The sequence below is a fragment of the Triturus cristatus genome, chromosome 10 (assembly GCF_964204655.1).
Source record: "Triturus cristatus chromosome 10, aTriCri1.1, whole genome shotgun sequence".
NCBI classification, from domain to species: domain Eukaryota; kingdom Metazoa; phylum Chordata; class Amphibia; order Caudata; family Salamandridae; genus Triturus; species Triturus cristatus.
This window is the reverse complement of record NC_140593.1, coordinates 1,134,627,119-1,134,653,900: the sequence shown is the minus strand read 5'-3', so window position 1 is coordinate 1,134,653,900 and position 26,782 is coordinate 1,134,627,119. Positions and strand designations below refer to the sequence as shown.

At 44.4% G+C, this 26,782-nt stretch overlaps 1 protein-coding gene across 2 annotated transcripts in view; it reads left to right on the top strand.

Annotated features, from left to right (window-relative positions):
- The window catches only part of LOC146796740 (hexosaminidase D-like), a 326,342-nt gene that overhangs the window by 169,137 nt on the left and 130,423 nt on the right, over nt 1-26,782 (top strand). For both annotated transcript variants that reach the window (XM_085629431.1, XM_085629430.1), the window contains exons 6-7: nt 18,276-18,440; nt 19,505-19,688. In XM_085629431.1, coding sequence (XP_085485557.1) covers nt 18,276-18,440; nt 19,505-19,688 — 349 coding nt within the window. The remainder of the gene's footprint in view (nt 1-18,275; nt 18,441-19,504; nt 19,689-26,782) is intronic.

Genomic DNA, 26,782 nt, shown 5'->3' with positions numbered 1-26,782 from the left:
AGGAGACATGCTAGAGGACTGCGAGAATCATTCCTGGCGCAACAACATCTGGATTACAGGCGTGAGCGCCTCTGCGCCTAATGCTGAGCTCGACAGCTACATCTAGGAGTTGTTTAAGCACATTCTCCAGGACTTTGAGGGCTGTGATCTCACCCTCGATTGTACTCACCGTGTTTTCTCTACATACCAGCAGCTGAACCAATTGGCACTGGATTTGCTTACCAGAGTTCATTTCTATAGGGTTATGGAGGACATTTTGAGAGCAGCTCGGAAGATGGATTCCATCAACTTCAGGGGTGATAGCCTCACTCTTTGTAAAGGTATTTCCATCCAGACCCTGGCCAAACGCTGTAACTTTCGGGATGCACTGTTTTATCTGCGCGATAAGAAAAACCAGCATCACTGGGGCTTCCTGCTGCGCTTATTCTTCACCATTGATATAGGAGTGTCCTTGTGCACCCTGGATGAAGCCTGAACCCTGCTGCGTATTGACCTTCCCGCCGAGGCTGGATATTGCCATGCTTCAGAAGACACAGCTCCTAGCGCCAGACACCAAGAGACTCCTCTTCTACGGGTACCCGTTAGAGTTTCATTCATCCGGCCACAACAAGACCAAGGGCGTAGCTCTCTATATTAGACAAGACTTGCCTATAGTAGTGGACTCCTCCCATGTTCGTTTAGAGAGTAGAGTAGTTGGAGTACGAGCGCATATAGGCTCATGAGCAGTCACATTCTTTTCCGTCTATGGCCCCAAAGAGGATTTCTATGACTTTCTATTCCCACTCCTGGCTAGGTATGCTCAGGGTGAGCTAATCTTTGGGGAGGATTTCAATACAGTCTTGAACTCCACCTTGAACCATTTTGTAGCGGGGTATAACACTTACTCGATTCCCTCAAACCTCATGCAAGGTATGCATGACCTGAGTTTGCTGGATATTTGGAGGTAAACCCATGTGGGGGAAAGGAACTATACCTACTACTCTCTTGTAGACAAAAAACACACATGGATTGACTTTTTTAATAGTTGCTTCACTCCAACTGAGGATAGTTTTGACTTCTTTGGGCACCCAGACCCTCTCTGGCCTCTCCCTAGTATTCCTGGTCTTAGACGCTGCTTCACTTCATCAGCAAGTGAGCCCATAGTGGTATGTTAATGAAATGGCGTTCTGAGATCTGGCGTTACGTGACTCCATCTGAGAGTCTTTGGAGCATTACTTTAAGGAAAATGATACTGGGGAGGTTTCATGGGCTACCCTGTGGGATGCCGCAAAGCAGTACAGAAAGGGGAGCTTATAAATCACACATCCACCTTTGTTTGATTAGCCAAGACTCAGAAGGCAGACCTGGAGACCCGTTTGTCCCTGCTTGAGTCCCAGTTCAAGGCCACCGGCTCCCATAAAGTCTATAGAGAACTGCGATGGGTTTGGGGTGTATCAGAACGGCTCTACATGGCAGATGCGGCACGGAAACTATTACCAGAATACTACGAAATGGGGGATAAAGTGCATCGTTGCTGGTTTATAAACTGAAGCGGAAGCAAGGCAGAAACCATATTTCTGCCATAAGAGATGAGGCGGGGTTTCCTACACGGACACAAACAAAATTATAGATATCCTTCAAGACATATTATACACTGCTCTACCAAGACCACCCTCCATCCGTAGTTCCTCAGACCTCCTATATATGTGACTTCTCCTTCCCATATGTGGACACCCACTTAACCAGGAACTAGAAGAGCCCATAACCCCAGAAGAAGTGAATAAATAAATAAATAAAAAAGTCGACCATACACCAATTGAAAGCCAATAAGGCCTCTGGGCCAGATGGGTTCTCAGTGTCCTTTTACAAAGCTTTTTGTGTATGGTTAGCGGAACCCTTCTTCAAGGTGTACAGCTCTTTTCTTGCCACCAAATCTGTCACACCGACCACGATGGATTTCACTGTAACCCTACTGTTGAAACTGGACAAAGATCCGCTGGCCTGCTCCACCTATAGACCCATTGCTCTGTTAAACTTTCAGGTCAAAATATTTACCTCCATCTTAGACTCCTGTGTACACTCCCATCTGGCCACTGTTGAGGTCTAGTTGCCAGTCGAGTTTCATCTGAAATAGGCAGGCTTGTGATAACGTGCGACTGGCAGTGAATGTGATTGATGTGACGGAACACTCCAAAACAACCATCCTCCTTCTCCCGCCAGACACGGAGAAGGCTTATGGGTTCTTTGTGGGGTATTGGGGTGTTGAATATTTACCTCAGGCTCTTTCTGCATTTCAGTTAGGTGGCCAGAAGGCATAATCTTTTCCTTTGCTATTTGTGCCTTACCTTTAATCAGTAAGGGCAAGCAACCGTGAGCCCTCCATTCAGCCACCAGCGAGGGTACTCATCTTAGAAAGCACACTCTCATCCTGCAGTACTCAGGTCTTCTTTGCCTCCCATTGGAATTTCCAATCTTTGCAGTCTCTGGCGAGTTCGTCTTGAATGATGAGTCAAAAGAGTGAAATCAAGCTGGAAAAAGCAACAAAAATGACACTGTTTCCAAATGCTTCTACTTTCAGTTTCACAAAGAGAGTATTGCAGTAGATCACCAAAAGACACTATTTCTTTAACATATCTGCCCTTAAAGGAGGAGGCGACTTATTATTTACTGAACTAGTACCTGCTAATGCTTACTTCAATCTCTTCATCATTAGACAGGTTGGTATTACGTCTGAGATGTTGCTCTGAAGTTACTTGGATCCCTCCCAGGGGAGAATAATTCCTCAGGACCAGCTTGCCTACAGTACATTGGCAACATTTCTATTTTCACTTTACACAAGGGACAATGCCCTGCATGTGTGCTGTGCGCTGCAAAGCAACACTTGAATGGCTGTGATTTCACCCAGTAAAAGAGACCTGTATACAGCGTGCATTTTTTGGAATGTAAAAACGAGAATCTGAGTATGTATAGTCTCTGCCATTCTTTCTTCACACACCTTGTGCAGCCTGTAATCAAGAGAGTGCCTGCAGAACCCAGGAAGACACTCATCTGCTCATGAAAACCCTCTTTAGGCAACCTTTCAAATCAGACCACCAATACACCCCAAAGACCCACCATATTCTATGGATAGGAACCTGGGAGAGTGACATCCTACAAGAGAGTCCTACAGACTCTTTCTTGGGCATAGCAAGGGACAGACTCATTCCACTCTAGTCCTCTATATAAAGAGCCTTGTTTTTACACAAGTAAAGTACCTGCTATTTCACTACCTACCTGACCCAACATGGCACAGTCATTCCCTCTGAAGAGCATTTTCTTTACGTCATCAGCTAATTAATTCCTGGCTTACCCATCCACACTATAATGCCCCTCTTGAAGCACCCTGACCATTCACGAGGGCTCCCAGCATTCTGTGCTAGAGAGGCTTCTCATTTCTCTCCTTAACAGGAAACCACTGTCGCAGCACCAGCAGCAGCTGCTATTTTGAGAGAACATGAGTGTCCTCAGTGCCAGTTCTACACTTGACTCTTCTGGGGATTGCGGTTGTGCATGGAACTGTGTTGAACGATGGAGATCCTGGCACAAGAGATCCTCCCTCTGGGGGTTTACTCAATCAGTCCTGCTGTATCAAACAGCTGACCATTGTGTCAGTGTCATAGTAAGGGTGCTATGGCCCTTACTGCAAGTGAGAAAATTGTACCGTGTACTGTGTTGGGAAAACAAAGAGCTATATTTGGGCAGAAGTGGGCCTCTTACATCCTTGATAATTTGCTGCACTAATAAGAGCTATGCCCCTCTTCTTCTTTTCGAACACTGGGTAGCAGTGACTTTTCTCAAATAACATAGGTCATCAGACGGTTACACAATTTTGGGCCTAAGGCGGTGAATGTTGTGTACAATTAGTTTTTCATGTTGCTGTGTGAAGGACTACTAGTAGACATTGTTCCTTCAAGTGCAAAGATTAACTGGGCCATTAACAGGTCAGTTCATCAGCTAAATAGTGAGAGGCGTTTTTTGACAGCTGTAATTATAGTGTTTTACATATCCCTCGAGAGGCCTAAAGCACTTTTAGTTGTTGAGTAAGGTGCTACTTAAGTATAATATGTATATTTCTTGTAATCCTGATAAGCTCACTGGGCACTCTGATCTTCATTAATGTCCTGGTTGACCTTCCAGTGTATTGTTAAAATGGTGGGAATAGTTGGTGTGATGTAGTGCATAAGCATCTGTGTTGCGCAGAGAGTGAGGATAGATGCAGCTGCACATGCGGGTGCTTCCCGTCTAGTGTGTGATTGTTATAAGGAGAGGTTTTCCTTAGAGTGTCTATAAAGTCCATGATTATTAACGTATATTTGGCCATACGTGGTTGTGGGAAAGAGACGGGCACCCTCCAACGAATTCCGTGGCTTTGTTACTTCCTCCTGCACTAGCCCTTGAACCAGATGAGTAGGGAAACTAAACATAGAGGCAGGCAAAAGCTTAAATATATTAGGATGGATATAGTTGTAGAGCTCGTTGTCACTGTCATTGAAACACTCCCATTAAACCCAGAAGTGTGGCAATTTCCTTTTGGAGGTGTGCCATAAGTTCTTAACCTTACTTCCCAGGACAATTCTCGAGTGTGCCTAGGGAAGCATTGTGCTCTTGCCAGTTGTGATTTACAGAGCATCAGTTTCAACCTGTTAAAGATTATATAAATGAGTTCTTGCCCTGTAATATGTTTAGAGAGCGAAGCACAATATTCTTAGTAGAAGCAATATTGTTTCACACACCGTATCAGCACACCTAAAATTAATTTATTACAATCGCTCCTTTAGGCCATCGGTCCACAAGAGAGAGGCTAAGAAAATCTAATGGAAGTGCTCAGAAGCCGCCAAGTGTGTCTCTGGCATGCTAGGTCTCTATGTGGCATGTGGGTTAGGGTTACAAGGGCATTTTTGACAGATATCCCATTGTGCTCGCTGCGTCACTCCACTGTAGAGGAAAGGCTTACTCCATGCACTGGTCCAAAGGAGGCGCTCAGTTTTTAATGGTTCTCAAGGGGGTCCAGCCTCATATAAAACACCAGGAAGGTTGAAAATCTCCTGGAACGTTGATATTATTCCAGTAATAGATGAAGAACAAAAGAAAAACGAAATGCAAAAAGATTGGCGTTGGCCGGCATTTCCTTGGGAAAAACACTTTTTGTCAAGCTCCTGGAGACATTGCTGGAGAGCCTTGATCCCATTATTTGAAACAGACCAATTTTAAATTGGTCTCCTGGAGCGTGGCTGGTTGGGCATGCCTTTTCAATTACCCAGGGGATGTAGCCTTCTTAAGAGATCACAATATTCCCTGTTTTCAAGAAACTTGGCAGATAAATATTTTTTCGATCTGGGAGTACAATAGTTTTTTCTTCTGACAGTTTGAGAGAATAGGGAGGGCTCACTCAGAGGGGCATGACCTTTGACTGTTTATGTACGTAATCACCTAAATAAAACATTTACGAAAAAAGAAACAGGAAACCAATATTTTTCAACTGAATACATTGAAAGTGTTGGATGGTATGGGATGAATTAGCTCGCTTCTTGTAATGTTTACTATTTCCATAATTCAGTCAAATTCAAACAGGTGATATTTGATCTGCGTAACATTTTTGATTCATTTGTTGCAGCCTGAGATAAGGTTTGTATTACATTAATAGGAAATTTTACCCTAAACCGTACTTATAATTTGAATGAGGATGAATTTGTATTGTTTAGAGACCGGCTTTGTGGATGACTGCCAGCTTAATTCCAGCACAAACGGAAGCCTGAGTGGACCATTAAATTATTACTATCATTGCACTCAGTAAATTTGCTGGCACTGAATGGAAGGACTCACATTTTCACTTTTAGAAGTGCTGTGCTTGACTTGACTGCAGCATCGTCTTGACTCCATTTAAAAGAACTTTTTATCAATTTTAGATTTATAAAGGGTCAAGAGTGAATATGCATTTCATATTATGGCACCTTCTAGCTAATGTGCTGGGTGTTGGAATCAAGGAGGAAGGAACATTAAACAGATTACATTTAGGGTTAAAGCAAATAAGAGGTGTGGATTATGACGGGAACTGACTGAAACATTCAGTCTACATGCTCAACAGAGGGAAATCAGTACCTCGTCTGAGCTAATATGTGGAGTCCGGGATCAGGTGATTAACTTTCTCCTCAAGTAGATTGCACCTACATCTCCTCCTAATGTCTTCTTCAAAATAGTCTTCACATGTAAGAACTCCTGGCTGACCACAATTTGAGGATTGATGGAGCTAAAAAGAGAATCAAAAGAACAGAGGAAAGAGATACCATGTCTTGCCAGACAACAGAGGATTCCTTTTTGAAGATGGCGTATAAAAAGCATAATTAGATAAGCAGTTGGTGATAATCCTGGCTATAAATAGAGGGTGTACCAACAAATTTGAATTTGTAAATTAGTTGAATAGATGCAGCACAGTTGGTAAAGGTAATTCAGTTTCAGAATTGGCTTCTGTAGAGCACATCAGTTTATGTGGATATAGCTACCCCCTGTGAATGGTTCCACACCCTTCGTTCTGGTAAGATGCTCCAGAATAAAAAAAACTGCATGGCTCTTTCTGCTTTATAGGTCATCCCTTGAGGTCACTAGATTCCTGGAAGACAACCATTTTACATCTATAGATAAAAAGGTAATCCCACTGTTCTCTCCACTTATTGATTAATTGCATTGTTCAGTATGGATAATACATTTTGTTTCACCATATCTTTCTAGATGGTCTGGAAGACTGAGCGAATAAGAACATCCTCATTCGTCTTCATCAAAGAGGCTTTAGAGGAAAGTGTAATACCTGAGAAAATATTTTAGACCAGTCCCCAGTGTGCTTTGAATTGTGAATATTAGGAAAATAAAGCAGTTGGCTGTTTGACAGTGAACGTGCCTAGAAGCCACGGAAACAATTCAGAGACATTACTGTGGCAATGGCACTTTATTAGTGGTGCCGGTGGTGTGAGAATGTCTTTCTAGCGTGTGTGGCAGCTTTCAATGCCTTGAGGAAGGAATTGGTTGGTTGTTTGTTTGTCATCAACTTTGCTCACCAGCATACATTCTGACAAGTTGTCTGTATTACTGTTTTTGGAAGCTACAGAGACAGTTCAGAATGCTGCTATCACACTGGCGCTTTAATAGTGGTTGTTGTGGGGTGAGAAGGTTCTTGGAGAGGGTTGTGGCAGTTTTCACAACTTTTACAAAGAGTTTGACTGAACTGCTGTTTCCCCACAACCTCGCCCAATAGACCTCCATGGCTGTGCGCGTTAACTTGCATTCTGAAATGTTGTCTTTTTCATTCTTACTGCTCTTTGAAACTGCTGCGACAATTTCAGAACATTCCTGTTGCAACGGTACTTTGTTAGTGGACGTGTTCAGGTGAGAAGTTCTTGTAAGTAGTGTGTGTCTTCTTTCATATCCTTGAGAAAGGGAATGGTTGTCTGATCTGCTGTTTCCCCCAACCCCACCTATCAGCCCCTTATCACTGTAAATGCTGACTTGTATTCTGACTGCTTGGAAGCTGCAAAGACAATTTTGGAACGTTACTGTTGTGCCAACCCTTTATTAGTGGAGGGCGAGAAGTTCTTAGTTGTGGGATGTTGTTGTTTTCAGAGCTTAAGAATAGGAGTAACAGTTTGGCAGTTCCCCCTCAACCTTGCCCATCACCCTTTTACTGTGGTGCATGCCAATGCAGATGATTATCGACTAGTCTGCATGGAAAGCATAGACTAGCTGAGGACGATGGCTAGAGCCCTATGCCCATTTCTTTTTAGAAAAAAAATAAAATAAAATTTGGAAAACCGGGTGAACCCTATAACCCAAGGAACCTGGGCCTCATCAACATAATATAAACAATGGTTCCATAGGGAAACAATTAATTTAAATCGTAATAAATCAAAAGGAACACAGCATTTATAGATCAATCAAATAATCAATATCAAACAATGAATTAAAGTTCAATAATCAACAATTTAATCTTTTTCTTTTCAATCAGATTTCAACTCATTCAAATGTACATCAACATACTATACAAAGGATGAAAAGGCTGTATATACAATGTTTTTGAAAAACGACGCAGTGAAAAAGTGAATAAAGTGACTTAGTGCAATGGTGAAGGTGTAGATATTTACAATATATGCACGTGTTTCATAAATAAGGACAAAATATACACAAAATTTTTTTCTGAAAAAAAGTCCTAGTCTTCCTTATGGGTATATAGTCAACCTTGTAAGGCACATGTCCTATCTTTTTATGAACAAGGAATTCCAATTGGTAAAGGACTGTAGAACCATCGACGTTTCGACCCTACATCAAACATTCTTTTTGAGCAATCATATCGGGTCTTCTTCAGGACACGGGGGGTGTATATAACAGCCTAAGATATGGAACAGATGTCCACAAAAGTGTCACAGTTGCCACTCGTTATCAGTCAAAGGGAACTGCCGGAGTCGTAAAAGGTTGGCTGCACCGGAATTCTTCTTAGTCTAACTGGTTAATTTCTTCTATGTAACAACCGCTTCGATTAACGGGACTTTCTTTTGAATACTGGCTTCAAGGTAGATACTTAGCGTATTGCACTTCAAAAGTAGACGCAGCCATCAGGACACAAATTCAACTGATGTTCCTCAATTATTTCTCTCATTCGGGGAGGTCTGTTAACTTGAGGCAGCGAAGCTGTTTTAATAAGTTTGATAGTTTGGACTTTTAAATTATGATTATTTCAATTGGCGGGGATCTTAAAGTTGACAGTGTTCCCTTGAGTACTCTGAGTCTCATCTGATTCTTAGGGACAGCTTTGTGGTTTTATCCTTGAAAGCCACTCTGTCATCTTTTTTCCCTCAGAGTAAGAGTATCTCAACGTCGAATTGTGTTTCAACGTTGAATGTCTCCACATCCATGAACCCCTCAATGTCGATTGTGTCCTTGCCCTCTACATTGTGTGAGTACCCAACATCGACCCAGGCCTCGACCGCAAGCAAGTGGGTGCTGTACCTCTTCCTGATGGCGAACAAAGACATTGTTTCTCTCCTTACCTTCTATTTGTTCGCTCTCCCCATGTGGTAGTCCTCAGATAGTTTGATTAGGTCACTGGTAGAGGGAGCAGCCTCCATCCAGGGATTCTTGCCTTTGTCACCTTTCGTTTTGGCTTTTTGGCCATGCAGGTTAATCTTCTCACGCTCGTTCAGTGTGTGCCTGCAGAGGGAGCTGTGGTGACTACATCTTCTGGGGCCATGAGAATCTGGTAAACTAAGGAAACCGATCCGGGGAGGGTATGTTTTGGCCATTTGTCTGCCTCAATCTGGCCAATTCACAAAACAAGATGGCATTTTGCACAAACAGATAAATATGTAGTCAGGAAAGTACAGAAAACACTCTCTACTCTAAAGGATGTTGAGTGAATCACTTTTAAAAATGTTCTGTATGAAAAAAGCCTTAAAAAGTCTGAGCTCAGTGTTCCAGAGACATGTCAGCAGGAGCCGGAAAAGGGAACTGAGACACCTGCCCCCTTCCTGGCATGATGGGACACTGGAGGTCAAGGTGCCCCTAAAGGCACACTGTTCCATTGTCTCTTACATTGCTACATCCTATAAAGTTACATTACCCTATCTTTTTTTTCTATCAATTTAAAGAAAACAGAGACGCTTTGTGAAGAATGTTTTTAAAATGTTGCTTTCTTTCAATTGGAAAGGATAACAATGTATAAAGCGCACTAATACCTGTGGGTGTCAAGGCGCTAAGCAGACAGAGAGGAAAAGAAAGGCACAGATCTGCCAACTATGTTGAAAAAAGCCATGTCTTCAACAGCTTTCTAAACACCGGGAAACATTCTGCATTAGAGACAGAGGGGGGCAGGTTATTCTAGAGTTTGGCGGCCACCACAGAGAAGCAGCGCCCACCCCATCTGACTCTGCGTAATTTAGGAGAGAACAGTTTTCTCTGGGAAGAGGATCTCAGGTTCCTCCCGGGGTGTACCATTGGAACATGGTTTTCAGCTGTGGGGAGCCTTTTCTGTGCAAGGCTTATAGACCAGACTAAGGACTTTGAAGGAAATGCGCTTCCTAATGGGGAGACAATGCAGAGCGCGGATCCACTTCCTACCTGATTGATGCTTAGGAATTTTGAGGATCAGCCAGGCTACCGCGTTCTGGATGACCTGAAGCCTGTTCAAGAAGGCCACATTGATGTTGAGGTACAATGCATTGCAGTAATCAAGCTGGGAAGGGACTAGTGCAATGATGGTGGGCCGATGCAGTTCAGATGGAATATACGGAAGCACCTTTCTGAGGGTTTTCAACATGTAGAAACAGGTCCTAACAGTGTGACTGACCTGAGCATCAAAGGTCAGACCCTCGTCAAAAGTGACTCCCATGGGGAGAGGACCACAGTATGCCGGCCACTAGGCTTTCGACCAGTAGGAATTCTGCGGACCAAAGACTAGAACCTCAGTTTTCTCTGCATTAATCTAAAGGCAATTGTTCTTCATCCAGACGATAGTGCTTGCCATGCAGTGGTTACATTTTTCTGCCACCAATTGCAAATCATTAGAGATGGAAACAACGATTTGCATCTCGTCCTCATAGGAAATCACCGGGAACCCATAAGATCTCACCAACTCAGCTAGAGGAGTCACTTAAATATTAAAGAGGGTGGGGCTTAGCAGTGAGCCCTGGGGAACCCCGAAAGGTAGGCTAAAAGCCTTACCTCTGAAACCTCCGCAGCTGACGATGTTCGTTCTCCCTGTCATAAAGGAGTAGAGAAGCTGCAAGGCCTTTCCCGAAATTCCCACTTCCCGCAAGCATTGAACCATATGTATAGGAGAAATGGTATCGAAAGCAGCCGACAGATTGGTGACCTTTTTCAGGTTTGATGTAATGTATTCAGTCTTTTAAAGTAAGTTAATGGAATCCACAATTGAACCTGTTATTAGGATGCTAAATTATACTCTTTCGTCATATGTACTTCTCGGTCTTTCCAAAGTAAGATGAAGATACTGTACAAAATGTGACATTGGAAAAACTGCTCCAGGATACCTGTATGTGGGCGGAAGTATTCATTGCTTATGATTTTGGTGGAGATTCCCCTAGAGCAGGACTAGGATTGCAGTTAAGAAACAATCCCTTTTGAAAGTCACCCTCTATTCTTAATTGGTAGTACCTATTTTAAGTGAAGCATTGATAAGTATGCATCATTCAATTTAGAATTAGCATCCCAAACTAAATTGTTGTTTAATACTGGTAATTCAGATGGAAATACTATATGCCTTATATTCATGGGGAGGAGCACAAACATGGTCAAAACTGGACAATTCTAATAGGTCAACACTGTATGAAAATGAATGACCAAAAAGAGGAAGTGTGTCAGCCCCCCTACGCTCTTCCAGTCACTTCTAAGGACAAGGAGGCACTGTCCCGTTTCTGGTACCAATCTAATTAATATAATGGAATATACTTGGACAGAACCCAAACAAAGAAAAAATAGAAATACTTACTAGCCATGCGATCATCCTACTTCAAAAACCATGGGTGATGGAGGACTTTGTCCTAGATGGATATATGTTTTTTTTTTTTTGGAAAACCTTTATTCATGAAAAAACAGGGACACAGCTATTCAGCCGACAACCCGGAGGTTCGGCAGCTCCAAGAAAGCAGTACAAAAAACGTCCACAGTGCATAAAAGGAGAAGCAAAAAGGTTCTATTTTAAATAAACGCAAACACACCCCAAACCCAAGCAAGGCGAAAAAGACTGAATACAACTGGTTATTGCCCCTCAGGGGAGACCGGGCCCCCCTCGTCTATCAGTCACAGTGCTGTGATAAGAGGAAAAAGGGGGAAAAGCAGAGACCCAAGAAGACAGTTAACAATCAAATATATATACAGAGCTGGAAAGAATGCTAAGGAGAGAGCTGCTCCTCGGGGGGGGATCCAGATCAGGGGCAAGGCATATGCCCCCCCTATAGTGGTTCCAGCGCCCCCTGATGGCGTGCCACTTCCGAGGACGCCCTCTAGCACAATATACCGTCTTTTCTCTGAGCATACTCCAGTCCATGTTTTCCTTCCACGCAGCCAATGTGGGGGGTCCCACGGAGCCCCACAGGCGCGCAATGTCTCGCTTAGCCACCATGTTACCCAGTGTCACCCACTGGGTCTGTGCTTCATCGTGATCAGTAGGCCCCCAAACGTTCAGGAGACAACACCGCGCCTCCGGCTGCATATCAATGCCCGTCACCTCCCCCATTACCGCATGGACTCTTCTCCAAAATTCCGTGATGACGCCACATTCCCAAATGATGTGCAGGAAGGTACCCACCATACCACAGCCCCTCCTACATAAGCCCTCCTCAGAAAATCCCATATGAACCAGCTTTGGCACCGTGACATAGACTCTGTGGAGTATTTTGAGCTGCACCAGCTGTAGACGCGACGGGATCGCGACCTCCTTAGGAGAGGAGACCGCAGACTGCCAGTCCTCGTCGTCCAGCTCAAGTCCGTCCCTAGTCCATTGGTCCCGTAGCCCCAATAGCAGGTCCGCCTGAACATTAATCAATTTCTTATAGATAAGAGAGATCGTACTCTCTGGCATATGGCCATCGAGGATCCGGTCCTCCAATGGAGAGGACTCAGGCACCCTCTCACCTTCTACGAGGACTGACCGCAGGGCATGACGCACCTGAAGATAGCGGAAGAACTCGGATTTCCCCAACTCATACTCCTTCTGCAGCTCTTCAAAGGACTTCACCCTTCCCTTAATCAGCAAATCTCCAACCCTGGAGATACCGATCAAGTCCCACTTCTCGAACCCTTTCGTGTGCCAAAGCTTCCCCAATTTTTCAGAGTCAAACAACGGGGTAGCAAGGGTGAGCCTATCCTTCCAGCCCAGCGAGTCAGTCGCCAACTTCCACACCCGCACCGCCACCCCAGTGGGCCCTGTGAGGGACGAGTCCAGCGACCGCGAGTACAACGCCCTATGATAATTACCGCCACGCAACAACCATCGGTCCATGGCGTAGCCGGGGCTTAGAGCCGGGCCATAGAATCCATGATTAATCGCGCTCAACTGGGTGGCCCAGTAATAGCGCCGAATGTCTGGAAGCGCAATACCCCCGTCGTACCACGGAAGCGTCAACTTAGCAATCGCTATGCGCGGCCGCCCGTCCCACAACAACGATCGTTGGAGGCTTTCGACCTCCCGAAAGTAACTGGCCGGTACCCAATCAAGAGTGTTCTGCAAGGCATAGAGGAACCGTGGAAGCGACATCATTTTGAACAAGGCGGCGCGCCCGAGGAGGGAGAGCGGCATCCTCCGCCAGCCCGCAACATCCCGCCGCAAACGCGCCAGGGGAGGTAGCAGGTTCTTCTCATAACGCAGAGTGGGATTAGTGGAGATAAAAATCCCTAGGTACACGAAGCCCTGCTGGGCAATCTGTATCGAACAAGTTCGCGGGACAGGCGGAACATCGCCGCTCAGGACATACAGATATGATTTACTCCAATTGATGACGAGACCCGAGTTCTTACCAAACGACGTCAGAACGTCACAAACCACTATAAGCGAGTTCTTGGGCGAGGCGAGATATAACAGGATGTCATCGGCATAGAGCGAAATACGGTCCTCGTGATCGGGCGACCATCTAAGTCCACGTATATCCGGGTGCCAGCGTATCCACGCCGCCAGCGGCTCGAGGGCGAGGGCGAACAACAAAGGCGACAGGGGGCAACCCTGCCGGGTGCCCCTCCCAAGCTGGAGTCGATGCCCGCCCGTTTACCACAACACTCGCAAGGGGTCCCTCATAAAGCAACCTCACCCAGCTCACGAAACCAGGGCCAAAGCCGAACTTGGCAAGCACGGCCCACAGATATGTCCATTCCACTGTATCAAAAGCCATCGTGGCATCAAGAGACGCCACAATAGCTGGCTCTTGCAGCGTGCTCGCCCTGGCAATCACGCCATGAAGACGCCTAAGGTTTAGCGCAGTGTTCCGGTGCGGGATAAAACCCGATTGATCCGGATGGATCAAGTCTCCGAGCACCCTGACCAAGCGGCCCGCCAGAATTTTGGCCAGGATTTTCGGATGTTTTTTTTTTTAAACCACACCATAGACTTAGTGTTTAATGACCATTTATGAAAATAATAAATGCCACATGCCAATGGTTATTGTCAATAGTTATTGCATTTTCTTTTTATCATTGGGGCAACTATGGTCAATATCTACCAAAATGCCATGAAAATCATTTTGACAGTAACTTGCAATTTTTGAGATCTGATTTGTTATACATACGATCTGAATTTCAAAGAACACATTCTTGTATGGAGTAACTTGAATATAAAAGTTGATCTGAGTGAGTTAGATGATCTGTTCGGGGTTATGAATGATGGAAGCTTTAGGATTCCCCATGGAGTAAATCACCCAGTATGCCCGAATACACAGTTGCTGGAGGTAGGGAACCTCTTCATTGCAATACATTTGGCACATGTAAATGTGCGTTTTCCCTGGACGAGCCATATGGGAGAAGGTTTAAATATGGTTCAAGGAAACCTTATCTTTTTTTTACTAGAACTCAGAATGGGAGGATTCCCACCTCTTTGAGGTTGGCCATTGGTAAACTCTCTTTAAAGAGAGGGAGTAAAGATAAGGCTCCTGCTATCATTTTGTGTCCGTAACCAATATGGCATCTACTATATTTGCCAAATTTGTGATGATGAATCTGAGTGACTGGTATAAGGAATAGTCTCTTGATGCCTAAAGAACATGCTGGATTTCAATATGGTGGGTAATGGTGACCATTGTTTTGTATTATGGGAAGCTGCACTTAATAAGTGGAAGAAAACAAATCTGAATATAGCTGCGGCGACTTTCAGGCATCCGTTGACTCAGTGGAGCAGTGAAAAAATGTAAAATCCTACAAGGGTTTTCAAAATTATTCAATTGTACATAGAAAAGAGTATACGCTTCAACTAATAATAAATTGACAAAAGAGATGCCCATTAGACATGGTCTAAGGCAAGAGAGCCTTTTGACCTCAATGGTATTTTTTCTTGCTGGACAAAATGTAAAATGGAACCCTTTTTCATGTAAGTTAGGCAGTTTACATGTTGGTGTATCCTATATGTGAACAATCTGGTACAGATTGATCTGACTCCTTTAGGCCTTTAAATGAAAATAAATGCTTCACACTCCTATTGTGCTGAAAATAAACTCTTTATAGAGACTGACAAAACAAAAATTGTTTGTCATGGAAAGAAACCTATAAAAAGCTCTTGGTGGCTTGATGGTTTAAAATTGGATGTGGCTAAAGAAGAACAATATTTAGGAATTGCAATATATCCTGGGATCTACATTGGAAACAAATGAGGCTGTTAGTACCATAAATGCATTACTCCAGATTAATAAAAGTTTTGGAGGTTTTACCTATAATCCACTGTTGAAAGAGTAAATACCAAGGCCAAACCTATGATTTTGTTTGGGAGTAAAATTCTGTTTGTGGATGACCATATACCTTTTTTTTATATAAATACCTTCATAATGAAAAGCATTCTTAAACTTTCCCGGTCAGCAATGATAAAAGCTAGTGGAGCTGAATAAGAGATTGCTCATGTTTTTTATAAGCAAAAAGTCAAACATATTTTATTTTGTAATTTCAATGAGCTGGATAGCAATATATTTTCGAAAAAATGTCTTGTAGAGAAAGTCAGGTTTGGAGAAGTTTGAAGAGTAAAATACTCTAATGGTGAATGATACTCTACTTTGGCCTCCTATAAGTAGAGGGAATGGACAGTGAAGAAAATGGCTTTAGCTGAAAGCCTTGGACAGTATCAAGCATATTTGTTTTCAGACTTTCTATAAAGAGATTTAATGGGATCCTCTGCATTCTATAATTATTTAATGTTATACCGAGACCCAGTTAGGTGATATGCTTTATTATGAATCAGGGTCGAGTAAATTCGGATGGAAATTGGGAGGTTTGATGACAATGCTAAAGAACAATAGGGCGATAACCGTACATAGGTTAAACTGCATGTTTTTCATGATTTGCTTGACTTTCAGTGGTGTATTAATTTTCAAATTTTGTTGAGATTATTTACATTCAGTATTTACAAAATATGGGTGTTCATTGTGGCTTGCAGCCATAGAACTAGTTAGAGCCATCAAACATCAGAAAGTGCTGTTTGTGTTGGCGTTTTTGTTTGCTTTGAAAGTATGTTTTTAATATTGCACATCTTTTATATTTTATGAGTATATGACCAATGAAATAAGTCAAATAAAACACATTTATGAGTGCTTTGTTGACTTTTATGGCCACATGTTTACTCTTAGAGAGGATTCAGAAATGGGGGATTTTACAAAAACTGGTAAGATCCTATCAATCCTTCTATATTATTAAACACTATAGGCTGTATTTTCAAGGCTATGTTTAAGTAATTCCATGGTCCCATTTTCTGAGCCCCTGAAATTTTTGCAGCTGGACTTTGGAGAGTTGTCCTGTAGAGGGTTTTCCTATAGCCCTGTTCGGAATTCTTTATTAACAGATGGCTTATCTTTCGTACCCCTGCATCAAGCTGTGATTTTGTGCTAGGACTAGAGTCCCAAATAAAACCTAAATTCTCGACCCCCTTGTCTTTAAATTTAGTTTGAATGCCATTGAGAGGGCAGATGCTTAGATTCCCATAACATAATGGTGATAGCTGCATTAAGCTTTGGGATGCTATTCAAGTGTTTCATTTGTACTAATCAACAAATAAGTGACCAAAGCTTTTCTTACAAACCTACCACCAGTTCTGCCTAATTCTAGGGTTACTGAATATCAATACTGCCTGGTTTTAATTCCATCTCATGCTTCTTTCGCCTATCACTATAGACTTCCTGCCCTATCCCATGATAGCATACAGCAAAGCATATTGGGTGTGACAACATCAGCCATTAGCTCTCTTGCCCTGTGAGTGACTACACATGACAGAGCTGGTGGGCCTATCCTTTTGAATTCCATTTGCTCCTTTTAAAGGTCCCCTTTTCTTTCTGTCTTTCTCTTTTTGTTTTAATTTTTGAAGCATACACTGTTCCCAAGACAGTGCCAATTGCCCACTTGATTGTCGCTCATATCATCTGCAGTGCGCCACGTCCAGCAATGCCCAGGCCCCTAAACCAGGTGACCATCTTGGAAAGGCATTGGCTACAGAGTATTATTATTTTGTTGTTCTAAGATGGCTAACAGATTGGTTTTAAACGTGGCAGCCATGCTGTAACTTAAAATGACAAAACACTGCGTACAACACCATTGCATGTCGAAAATCTGCTGCGATGTTTAATTTGATTTGTTATTGCAAGCAATTGCCCAATATGTTAATGTGGCTGTATGTTTTATTTTTTCTATTTTTATTCTTTTAATATATCTTGCATATGTTGTTGAACATTTTGGGGTGTTTTAGAGTTGTATAAGTGATTAAATGTAAGAATGACTCAGTTGGTGGTCAGAAGGATGCAGAAGTGCAAGAGTAAACGTACAGAAGAGTAAGCGTATGGGAACTTATTGAGTGTTCAAACCCATCAATGACTGAAAAGGAGGTTTAATTTAAATGCCTGACCTGTAAGTGTGGCCAATGCTTGTTGATTTATTTATGCACACCACAAAGCCAAGAACGGCCTCCTAAATAAATTATGGCAAGCTTAAGAGTTACCAGGGGAGCTTGTCTTCTTTGTTTATTTTATTGCTTTTATAACTTGTTAGTCCAGCTCAAAAATTGCACCTAATGACTGAAAAAGGAAGAGAGTGTGGCAGAGAAAGTGGTTAGTGAGATTAGGTCGATTCTAAGTCAGAGTTAGATAGATAAAAGTTAGTCTTCGTGTATTAGCAGAATGTTCTGTAGTCTGCTTCTAGAGAATGGAGTAGGGACAAAGAGTTCCTGAGGGTGAACCATGAGATTGTAGTGACCTTCCCATTAATTGCTTCCGTTTTGGTAGGAGCAACGGGAAGCGATTCTGTGAAGCCGACCTTGGGGTTTTTTGCTCGGGCAATTGTTGGGCTTCAGCTTAGTATGAGGGACCGGAGCAAAACAGTGCCTTTCCTTGTTGGCAAACAGAATTTATATAATGGTTGAGTTCTTGCTCCAGATCTCGAGAGGTGCTGCTCTAGTCTTTGAGTAAAGCATTAGTGGCCAGAGTTGATGTCTTCGATAGGAGGATGAGTTCTTGTACTCACAATCCAGGCACTTTCCTGTGTCTCTCTCCACCCTTCTAATATTCCCCCTTTCTTTTCTTTGACAGTTCGTCCTGAAGCATGGCAAGTACAAGCACTTGAGGGAGGTCGAGAAGTACCCCAACAGCTTGAACCCCCATGCTGTTGAAACGTTGCCCTTGGTGACCTTGATTCTGCAGCAGGTTCTGGACAAGCACCCACAGAAAACCTGGGTTCACATTGGCGCGGATGAGGTAAAGGAACAAGAGCATATGGACACTGCTGTCTCTCAATTTGTCAATCGTGTGCTTTCAATAATATCATATTGCGTGGTAGTACGGTCTTTAAAGACCTATTTCTGATAGGCATCATGCAAATCTTAGTTCACATCTAAATGTGTCTGGGCTTGAAATGTGATAATCTGCAGGTCCCTCCCTTTTTATTCCACATATACGTTTTTACTCACAGCATTCAGTTTCAGACTGACGCCCTGATTCATTTATCCTATTTCAGAATCTGTCACATAGTTATATACTTACTGGAATCAATAACAAAATCAAAACAAGGACAATGATAGCCAGAGTGAGAATATGACAAAACAATTAATACACTGTTATTATTATTATTATTAATGAGTTTTATAACGCGCCTGGTTACCCTTGGGCATCCCCGCGCTCATCCAGAAAGAGACGCCATGACATGTAGATTTCATAAAAGAGAACTAGCAAAATTAAAGTCTGCCATGGCAGTTTCTGCTTTTCTGTAACAAGACACTTACATACAAGACGACCTTTAGCCATTCCAAGAGCAGTCTTATTTCAAATTCAGAAGCATTTTGCCATTTATGAAATTACAAGACATGCTGGAATACCACATTCCTGATACTTCCTCCTGGGAATTTCACCATTTCAAAATTGGCGACATTTCTGGTTAGTAAAGCGCCTGAAAATGGGAAATTGCCAAACAATCTGGTGGATAATTCCAGTTTCTGCTGTAATACTGTATTACCTAAGGGCAGTTCAGCCCAACAACAGAATTCCACATTATTCCTGCCTCTCGAAATTTATGATACTCGGGGTACCAGTCATAACAGCAGTGGGGAATACTGCATTTGTCTACCAGATCGTGTTGTGATAGATACCGCAGTAAGTTGAAACAAGAAATGCTCCCTGAGTCTCACTTGTGAAGTTACCTCACCTGCAAGTACACTGTTGCAATGGCTTCTCTGAATGTCACCGGCACTTACATAGGTTTACACATATCAACCCACCACAACAGACCCCCTTTTCTTTCTCATTCTGCCTCTCATACCACACAGGTCTTCTCTCTTGGCGAAGGCCATGACTCCAAGTCATGGATGAATAGCAACAATGGAGACCTGGGAAAGATGTACCTCGACCATATTCAGAAGGTGGTGAGCTTCCTGACTTCTAGGTACAAAGGGGTCCAGCTCCTGATGTGGGACGACATGCTGAGATGGATTCGCGAGGATACTATTAAGAGTAAGTATGAGGGCCTCTGACCCAGCCAACTCAAAGACTTCTAAATCTCATATCCCTTTGTTAGTTTTCTCCGCGCACAGACATGTATGGCAGTTTGCAACATTCCTTATTGTGAGATTGTGCTAGATTCTGAAAAGAATCTCCTCCTGCGTGTTGGGGAAATGCCTCCTTATTTCCTTTATCTCCTCATTCCTCTTTGTCTATTTCTCCACTATACCAAATGAGCCTTGCTGCTTCATGGTGGCACCATTGCCCCTCTGAAATCACCACCTATTTTGTACCTTCTTCCACTCTCATCAACTCATGGCCTGCACCATTTGCCTTCTCTGTATTCCATCCTAAAATGGCAGTTCCAAAGGCTGTTCTTCACTGTGTTTTTTTTTTGTTCTTTGTGCTAATATCTCTGTGTTTAGATCCTACCAGAACTGTATGTCGACAACTAAATATGGGGACTCCTTTGGGAAGGCACCACAGAAGCATGAGTGTCTTGTTTGTGAAGCTGTGATTACGATGTCTGAGTCACTTGCTGAAATGTACAGAACATGTGATGATCTGGTACTCGTTTTGTCAGTTGTGTATTGTAGTAGGTTTTCTGTGTGTGATTTGTAATGCCTTTGTAATTTATTGTACAGTAGTGTATTGGATGAGGTCTAGAGGTAGAGGTGTACCTGATACTAGCATCAATATGTAGGTGACAAAATGTGCGATGTTCTGCAACTTGTTGAACAATAGTTTATTTCACACTATTGTAAGTGTAGCCATCTTTCCCCCTTGTGGTCTGTCTCTTGTGTGATGTCACGTATGATTTGTTTGGTGGGTGTTCTGTGTTACCCAGTAGAATACAGTATTGCTACATTGCTGTAATGTGTTTAGAAATTAATTATCTGTGATAACGCCTTCAAATGTTGTGTATTGTGGCGAATGTGAGAAGGCACTAGTGTTGTTAGACTATTTTAAGCCAAAAATAAGTTTTGGAAAAGTATAGATTTTATGCAGAGTGATATGGGAAAGCTTGATGAGTTTAAGGCTGCAGGCGAACCTTCGCTGCTACACGTAAGTTTGGACAGTTTATAGATGAAATGTTGAGGGACTAATTAATGGTCCATGTCATAGCAGGAAAATACAGCAGAGATGATGTGTAATGGCGGATGCCAGTTTGGTGGATGTGTGTAGCACTGAGAATGCTATAGCTTAATCTGTGAAGTAGGTCAGGATTATAAGTGTGACCGGAGTTGATAAAAAAAATATAAAGTCCAAAATGTGAATGAAATAGCAAGAAATTCCATACGTTCAGTATTTATAGGTTGAAAAGCCAAGTTACAAAGCAATATGCGTGCAAAAAACAAGCTTAAAATAATAAAATATATGTTCGAGGCATATGAGCTGCAGATTACACACTGTGCAGATTACACACTGTGCATAGATCGCCATCTGGTGTTCGGCCCGGATGTTGCAGTTGTTTTTCTCTTGGAAAGTCTTTGGAAGTCACGAGGTATGTGACTCCTCCGTTGGATCATATTGCGCATGGGCTTCGGCTCCATCCTCAGATTGTTTTTTTCCGCCATCGGGCTCGGATGTGTTCTTCGCGCTCCAGTTCGGAACCGTTCCAGTTTTTCCTGTTCGGCGCGCAATCCTCCTCCCTTCGACGGTATTGTCTGGATCGCTTTCTCCAACACTCGACGCGACTCTCAACAATCTAAGTCTTGGATTCCGGTCGTCGACTAAGGCCTTCGGGCCTACCTGGGCTCCGGTCCCGGCTGATGGAAAGGACTCCATTTAAGAAGTGTCCTCGATGTGGGTCGAAGTTTCCCCACACCGATCTCCATGAGGTGTGCAACCTCTGCCTCTCCCCAGAACACAAGGCAAGGGACTGTCCAGCTTGCGCCTCCTTCCGATCGAAGAAGACGATCCGGGACCGACGAGCAAGGAGAACAATGGCTCATTGGTCGACTTCGATCCCAGACGACATCTTTGAAGAAGGCGTCAATGTCCCGGAACAGCACACCGAAGAAGGCCTCGTCAGCGCCTCCGAAGCTGACGACTCCGACGTCGAGGACATCACTCCGGCACAGAGGGGCGTGAGTACAGACGTCGACCCCGACCCTAAGCCCCCCTCCATGCCATTGAAAAAGGCTTTGGTCACGCCTTCGCCTTCAGGCCTAGGTATGCACCAAAAGACTACTTCCCAGACCTCGCTTTCGGGCCCGGTTAAGAAGCCCATCAAGCCTTCAGGCAGCTCGGGCTCGAGCCAGCCTACCCTCGGTGCCGACAAAACCTCATCAACACAGACACCGAAAAAGAAAACGCCCCTTTCCTCGTCCGCGCCGAGCTTGACACCGAAGCTCTCGGCGCCGAAGACTAGTACCGGCTCCTCGGCACCGATAACACCCTCGGAGCCGAGCAAGAAGCCAAAAAGCGTCGACTCCCAGACCTCAAAGCCGAAAGCCACTTCGGAACCGAGGAAGTCAAAAGACACTGCTAAGCCCCACGGTTCAAAACCAAGAACCAGTGCCGAATCGACGCCGAAAAAACCCACGGCTCCGACACCATCGGCACCGAAGGATCTGCCCCTTACAGACGAACTGTTTCGACCCGATCCTTACCAAAAAACCCTCGTAAAGGATCCAAAGACTGGACATTTGTCGCTTAGCACCAGAAAAAGATCACTGGACAAGCCTGCACCAGCTCCACCACCAAAAAGGAGAGACTTTGCCACCTCCCCTTTGAGGATTCCTTCACCTCCTCCCTCACCTCCTCCTCCTCCCCCACCACATCATTCTCCTCCACCATCTCCAGATCAGGATGATGATGATGACATTATATACGATACAGGGGACGGGGCGGACAACCAACCAACAGGGGACCCTACTCCTACAGGCTCCCCAGACCCATGGGACGACTACAACATCTCAGACGTCCCTAACATCCCGCAGGACGATCTTTACCCTTCCAGACCCTCCCCCCCAGAGGACACCATGGGCTTTAACCGCTACTCCATAGGGCTGCCCACTACCACGGGGTTGATCTCCACACAGACCCCGTAGAGGAGGACTTCCTCTTAGATACATTCAACACTACGCAGAGGTCCACCTCAATTCTGCCGATGCTTAAGGGAGTTCTTAAGCACGCACCAGAGATTTTTAAAGACCCAGTTAGAGCCAGGGTCATTAACCCACGAATTGAGAAAAAGTATAAAGCCACCCCGACAGACCCACCCTACATTAAAGGCCCCGCACCACTAGACTCTCTAGTAGTCTCCAATGCCAGGAACGTGCCAATTCCCAGGCATCAGGTGAAGCTCCACCGCCAGATAAGGAGTCTAAACTCCTAGACGCCTCTGGCAAACGGGCAGCGTCCCAGGCGGCCAACATCTGGCGTATCGCTAACACACAAGCGCTCCTAGCCAGATGTGACAGGGCACATTATGATGAGCTGGAGTCAATCAATTAACACCTCCCTGACAAATATAAACAAAAAGCCAACGAATTGATTCAAGAGGGTAAAACCATCACAAACACTTCCATCCGTTGTGCCCTCGATGCAGCTGACACCGCCTCCAGGGCAATAAATACCAGCACCCTTCTCCGTAGGCATGCCTGGCTACGCATCTCAGGTTTCAAACCTGAGGTTCAAAGTTCCATCCTCAACCACCCCTTTGATGAGAAACATCTGTTTGGTCCTAGTATCGATATAGCCCTCGAAAAAATGAAAGACACAGACACGGCAAAATCTATGAGAGCCTTGCAGTCGCAAGCTCCCAGGCGCTCCTTTCGCTGTTCCTCCTTTAGAAGCAATACCAGAGGCTACTCCTCCGACAGCGCCTCCACTTCCTACAAAACCCCTACCCAATCCACCTTCACTAGGGGTTATCTAAGAGGCAGTTACAGAGGTAACAATAACAAAGGCAGAGGCAAAACTAACACCTCCCGCTCTGCCTCCGCCTCCACCCAGTGACTTCCCTCCACTTCCCCCAGACTATTCCACTCCATTTGGGAGCAGACTCCACAATTTCCTTCCTGTCTGGGCTACCATCACCTCAGACAGATGGGTGCAACAAATAATCCAATCAGGCTACTGTCTAGAGCTAACATCTACCCCCCCAACTTTCCACCCAAATAGCGCCCAATGTCACAGGAACATTTGTCACTTCTGAAGCAGGAGGTAATCTCCCTCCTACAAAAAAATGCAACAGAACCAGTTCCTGCCCACCAACAAAACAAGGGAGTCTTCTCCCTATATTTTCTCATACCAAAGAAGGACGGCTCTCTCAGGCCCATTCTGGACCTCAGACCCCTAAACCAATACATACACTCAGACCATTTTCACATGGTCACACTCCAGCAGGTGCTTCCTCTGCTCTCCCAAAACGACTTCCTAACCACCAAAGACCTCAAGGACGCCTATTTCCACATTCCCATTAACACTGCTCACAGGAAGTTTCTCTGATTCGTAGTGGACGGTCACCACTACCTCTTCAAAGTACTCCCCTTCGGAGTCACCACAGCGCAACGAGTGTTTACCAAGTGCCTAGCAGTAGTGGCAGCACACCTGAGAAGACAACACATCCACGTCATCCCATATCTAGACGACTGGCTTATAAAAGCCAGCTCATACAGCCAGTGTGTACAACACACTCACGCCACTATCCAACTACTTCACGACCTGGGCTTCACAGTAAACTACGCCAAGTCCCATCTGCATCCCTTCCACGTACAACAATACCTCGGTGCCACCATAGACACCTCAAAAACGTTAGCCTACCCCAGCCCTGCCAGGATAGCAAGCATACAAGCTCTTTGCGCCAAATTTCAACCTCAACACACTCTTCCAGCCCGAGTGTTTATGCAACTTATAGGGATGATGGGCTCTTGCATATTCATAGTACCTCATGCAAGACTCCAGATGCGTCATCTCCAAGAGTGCCTAGCACACCAATGGAACCAGGCTCAAGGTCAACTAACAGATCTGGTGTTGGTAGACCGTCGTGCCCATCGCTCTCTGCAGTGGTGGACCACCAAAAACCTTTCCACAGGGCGACCGTTCCTAGAGCCGGTTCCTCAAAAAGTTCTAACAACGAAGGCATCGCTCTCCGGCTGGGGAGCTCATCTACTACATCACACCATGCAGGGCAGGTGGACACCTCAACAAAATGTACTCCACATCAACCATCTGGAGGTACTGGCCATATTTCTAGCCCTGAAAGCCTTTCAAACACACGTCTCAGGCAAGGCTGTCTTAGTCCGCACAGACAACATGACAGCAATGTACTACATCCAAAAACAGGGCGGCACACACTCTCTGCAGCTCTCTCAGCTAGCACAGACCATATGGAAGTGCGCCATACCTCCAAAACATTTTTCTCCTAGCACAACATGTCCCAGGAGTCCAAACACCATTGCAGATCTGTTGAGCCATCAAACTCAACAAATCTACGAGTGGGAACTTCATCCACAAGTTCTTCAACCATTCTTTCAAACGTGGGGGCAACCACAAATAGACCTCTTCGCCACCCACGAAAACGCCAAATGCCCAAGCTTCGCCGCCAGATATCCACACCCATTGTCCAAAGGCAATGCTATATGGATGAACTGGTCAGGCAGATGTGCGTACGCTTTTCCGCCTCTCCCACTCATTCCATTAGTGGTGCGCAAACTACAGCAACATTCCCTAACTCTCATCCTAGTTGCTCCAACTTGGGCCAGACAACCGTGGTACACCACATTGCTGGAACTCTCCGTAGTTCCGCACCTCTCTCCACGCCTCTTAACCCAGAACCATGGAGAGATCAGACACCCGGACCCAGCTCAACTAAAGCCTTGAGATCTGGCTCCTGAAATCCTAGAATTTGGTTACCTTAATCTTCCCCCTGACTGTATGAACGTCATTAAAGAAGCTAGACGACCTACCACTAGAGCTTTCTACGCAGCCAAGTGGAAACGTTTAGTGATTTATTGTCACAACAATAATGTCAATCCCTTAGATGTGTCTATCCAACACATCATAGGCTACTTACTACACCTACAAAGATGCAACCTAGCCTACACGTCTATTAGGCTACACCTTGCTGCCATAGCAGCGTATCTACAAAATAGACAACATCTATCACTCTTTAGAGTACCTGCCATAAAAGCCTTCATGGAAGGCCTCAAGAGAATAATTCCCCCTAGAGTGCCACCCTCACTAGTGTGGATCCTAAACATCGTTCTCACAAGACTAATGGGGCCTCCATTTGAACACCTACATAAATGTGAGCTTCAGTTTTTAACATGGAAAACAGCTTTCCTTGTAGCTATTACTTTCCTCAGAAGGGTCAGTGAGATACAAGCACTCACCATTCAAGAACCTTTTCTGCAAATGCATCATAATAAGGTTGTTCTCCGCACTAATCCAAAATTCCTTCCTAAAGTCATTTCTCCCTTTCACCTCAATCAATCTGTGGAACTGCCCGTATTCTTCTCGCAGCCGCAAACCATTGCAGAAAGAGGTCTACACACCGTAGACGTCAAAAGAGCCTTACTCTACTACATCGAGAAAACACAACCCTTTCGCCAGACCAAACAACTATTCGTGTCTTTCTCACCACCACACAAAGGCAACCCCATCTCCAAATCTGGGATAGCTAGGTGGATTGTTAAATGCATACAGATTTGCTACCACAAAGCAAAACAAACGCTATCTGTTCCCCCTAAAGCCCACTCTACACGTAAGATAGGGGCTTCCATGGCATTTTTAGGGAACATCCCCTTAGATGATATCTGCAAAGCAGCTACATGGTCTACCCCGCACACTTTCACTAAACACTATTGTGTAGATGTGCAAACTAAGCAACAAGATAGTGTGGGCCAGGCTGTCCTCAAAACACGGTTTCAAACAACTGCAACAGATACTGGTGGTCGCCGCTAGGAGGGGGTACTGCTACACAATCTATGCACAGTGTGTAATCTACAGCTCATATGCCTCGAACGGAATATGCTACTTACCAGTATGCATCTGTTCTTGGCATGTAGAGCTGCAGATCTACACACGCCCACCCACCTCCCAGCTACCTTTATCTGTTCCAGTTTCTGTGACCTTCACATATAACATGTGAATCC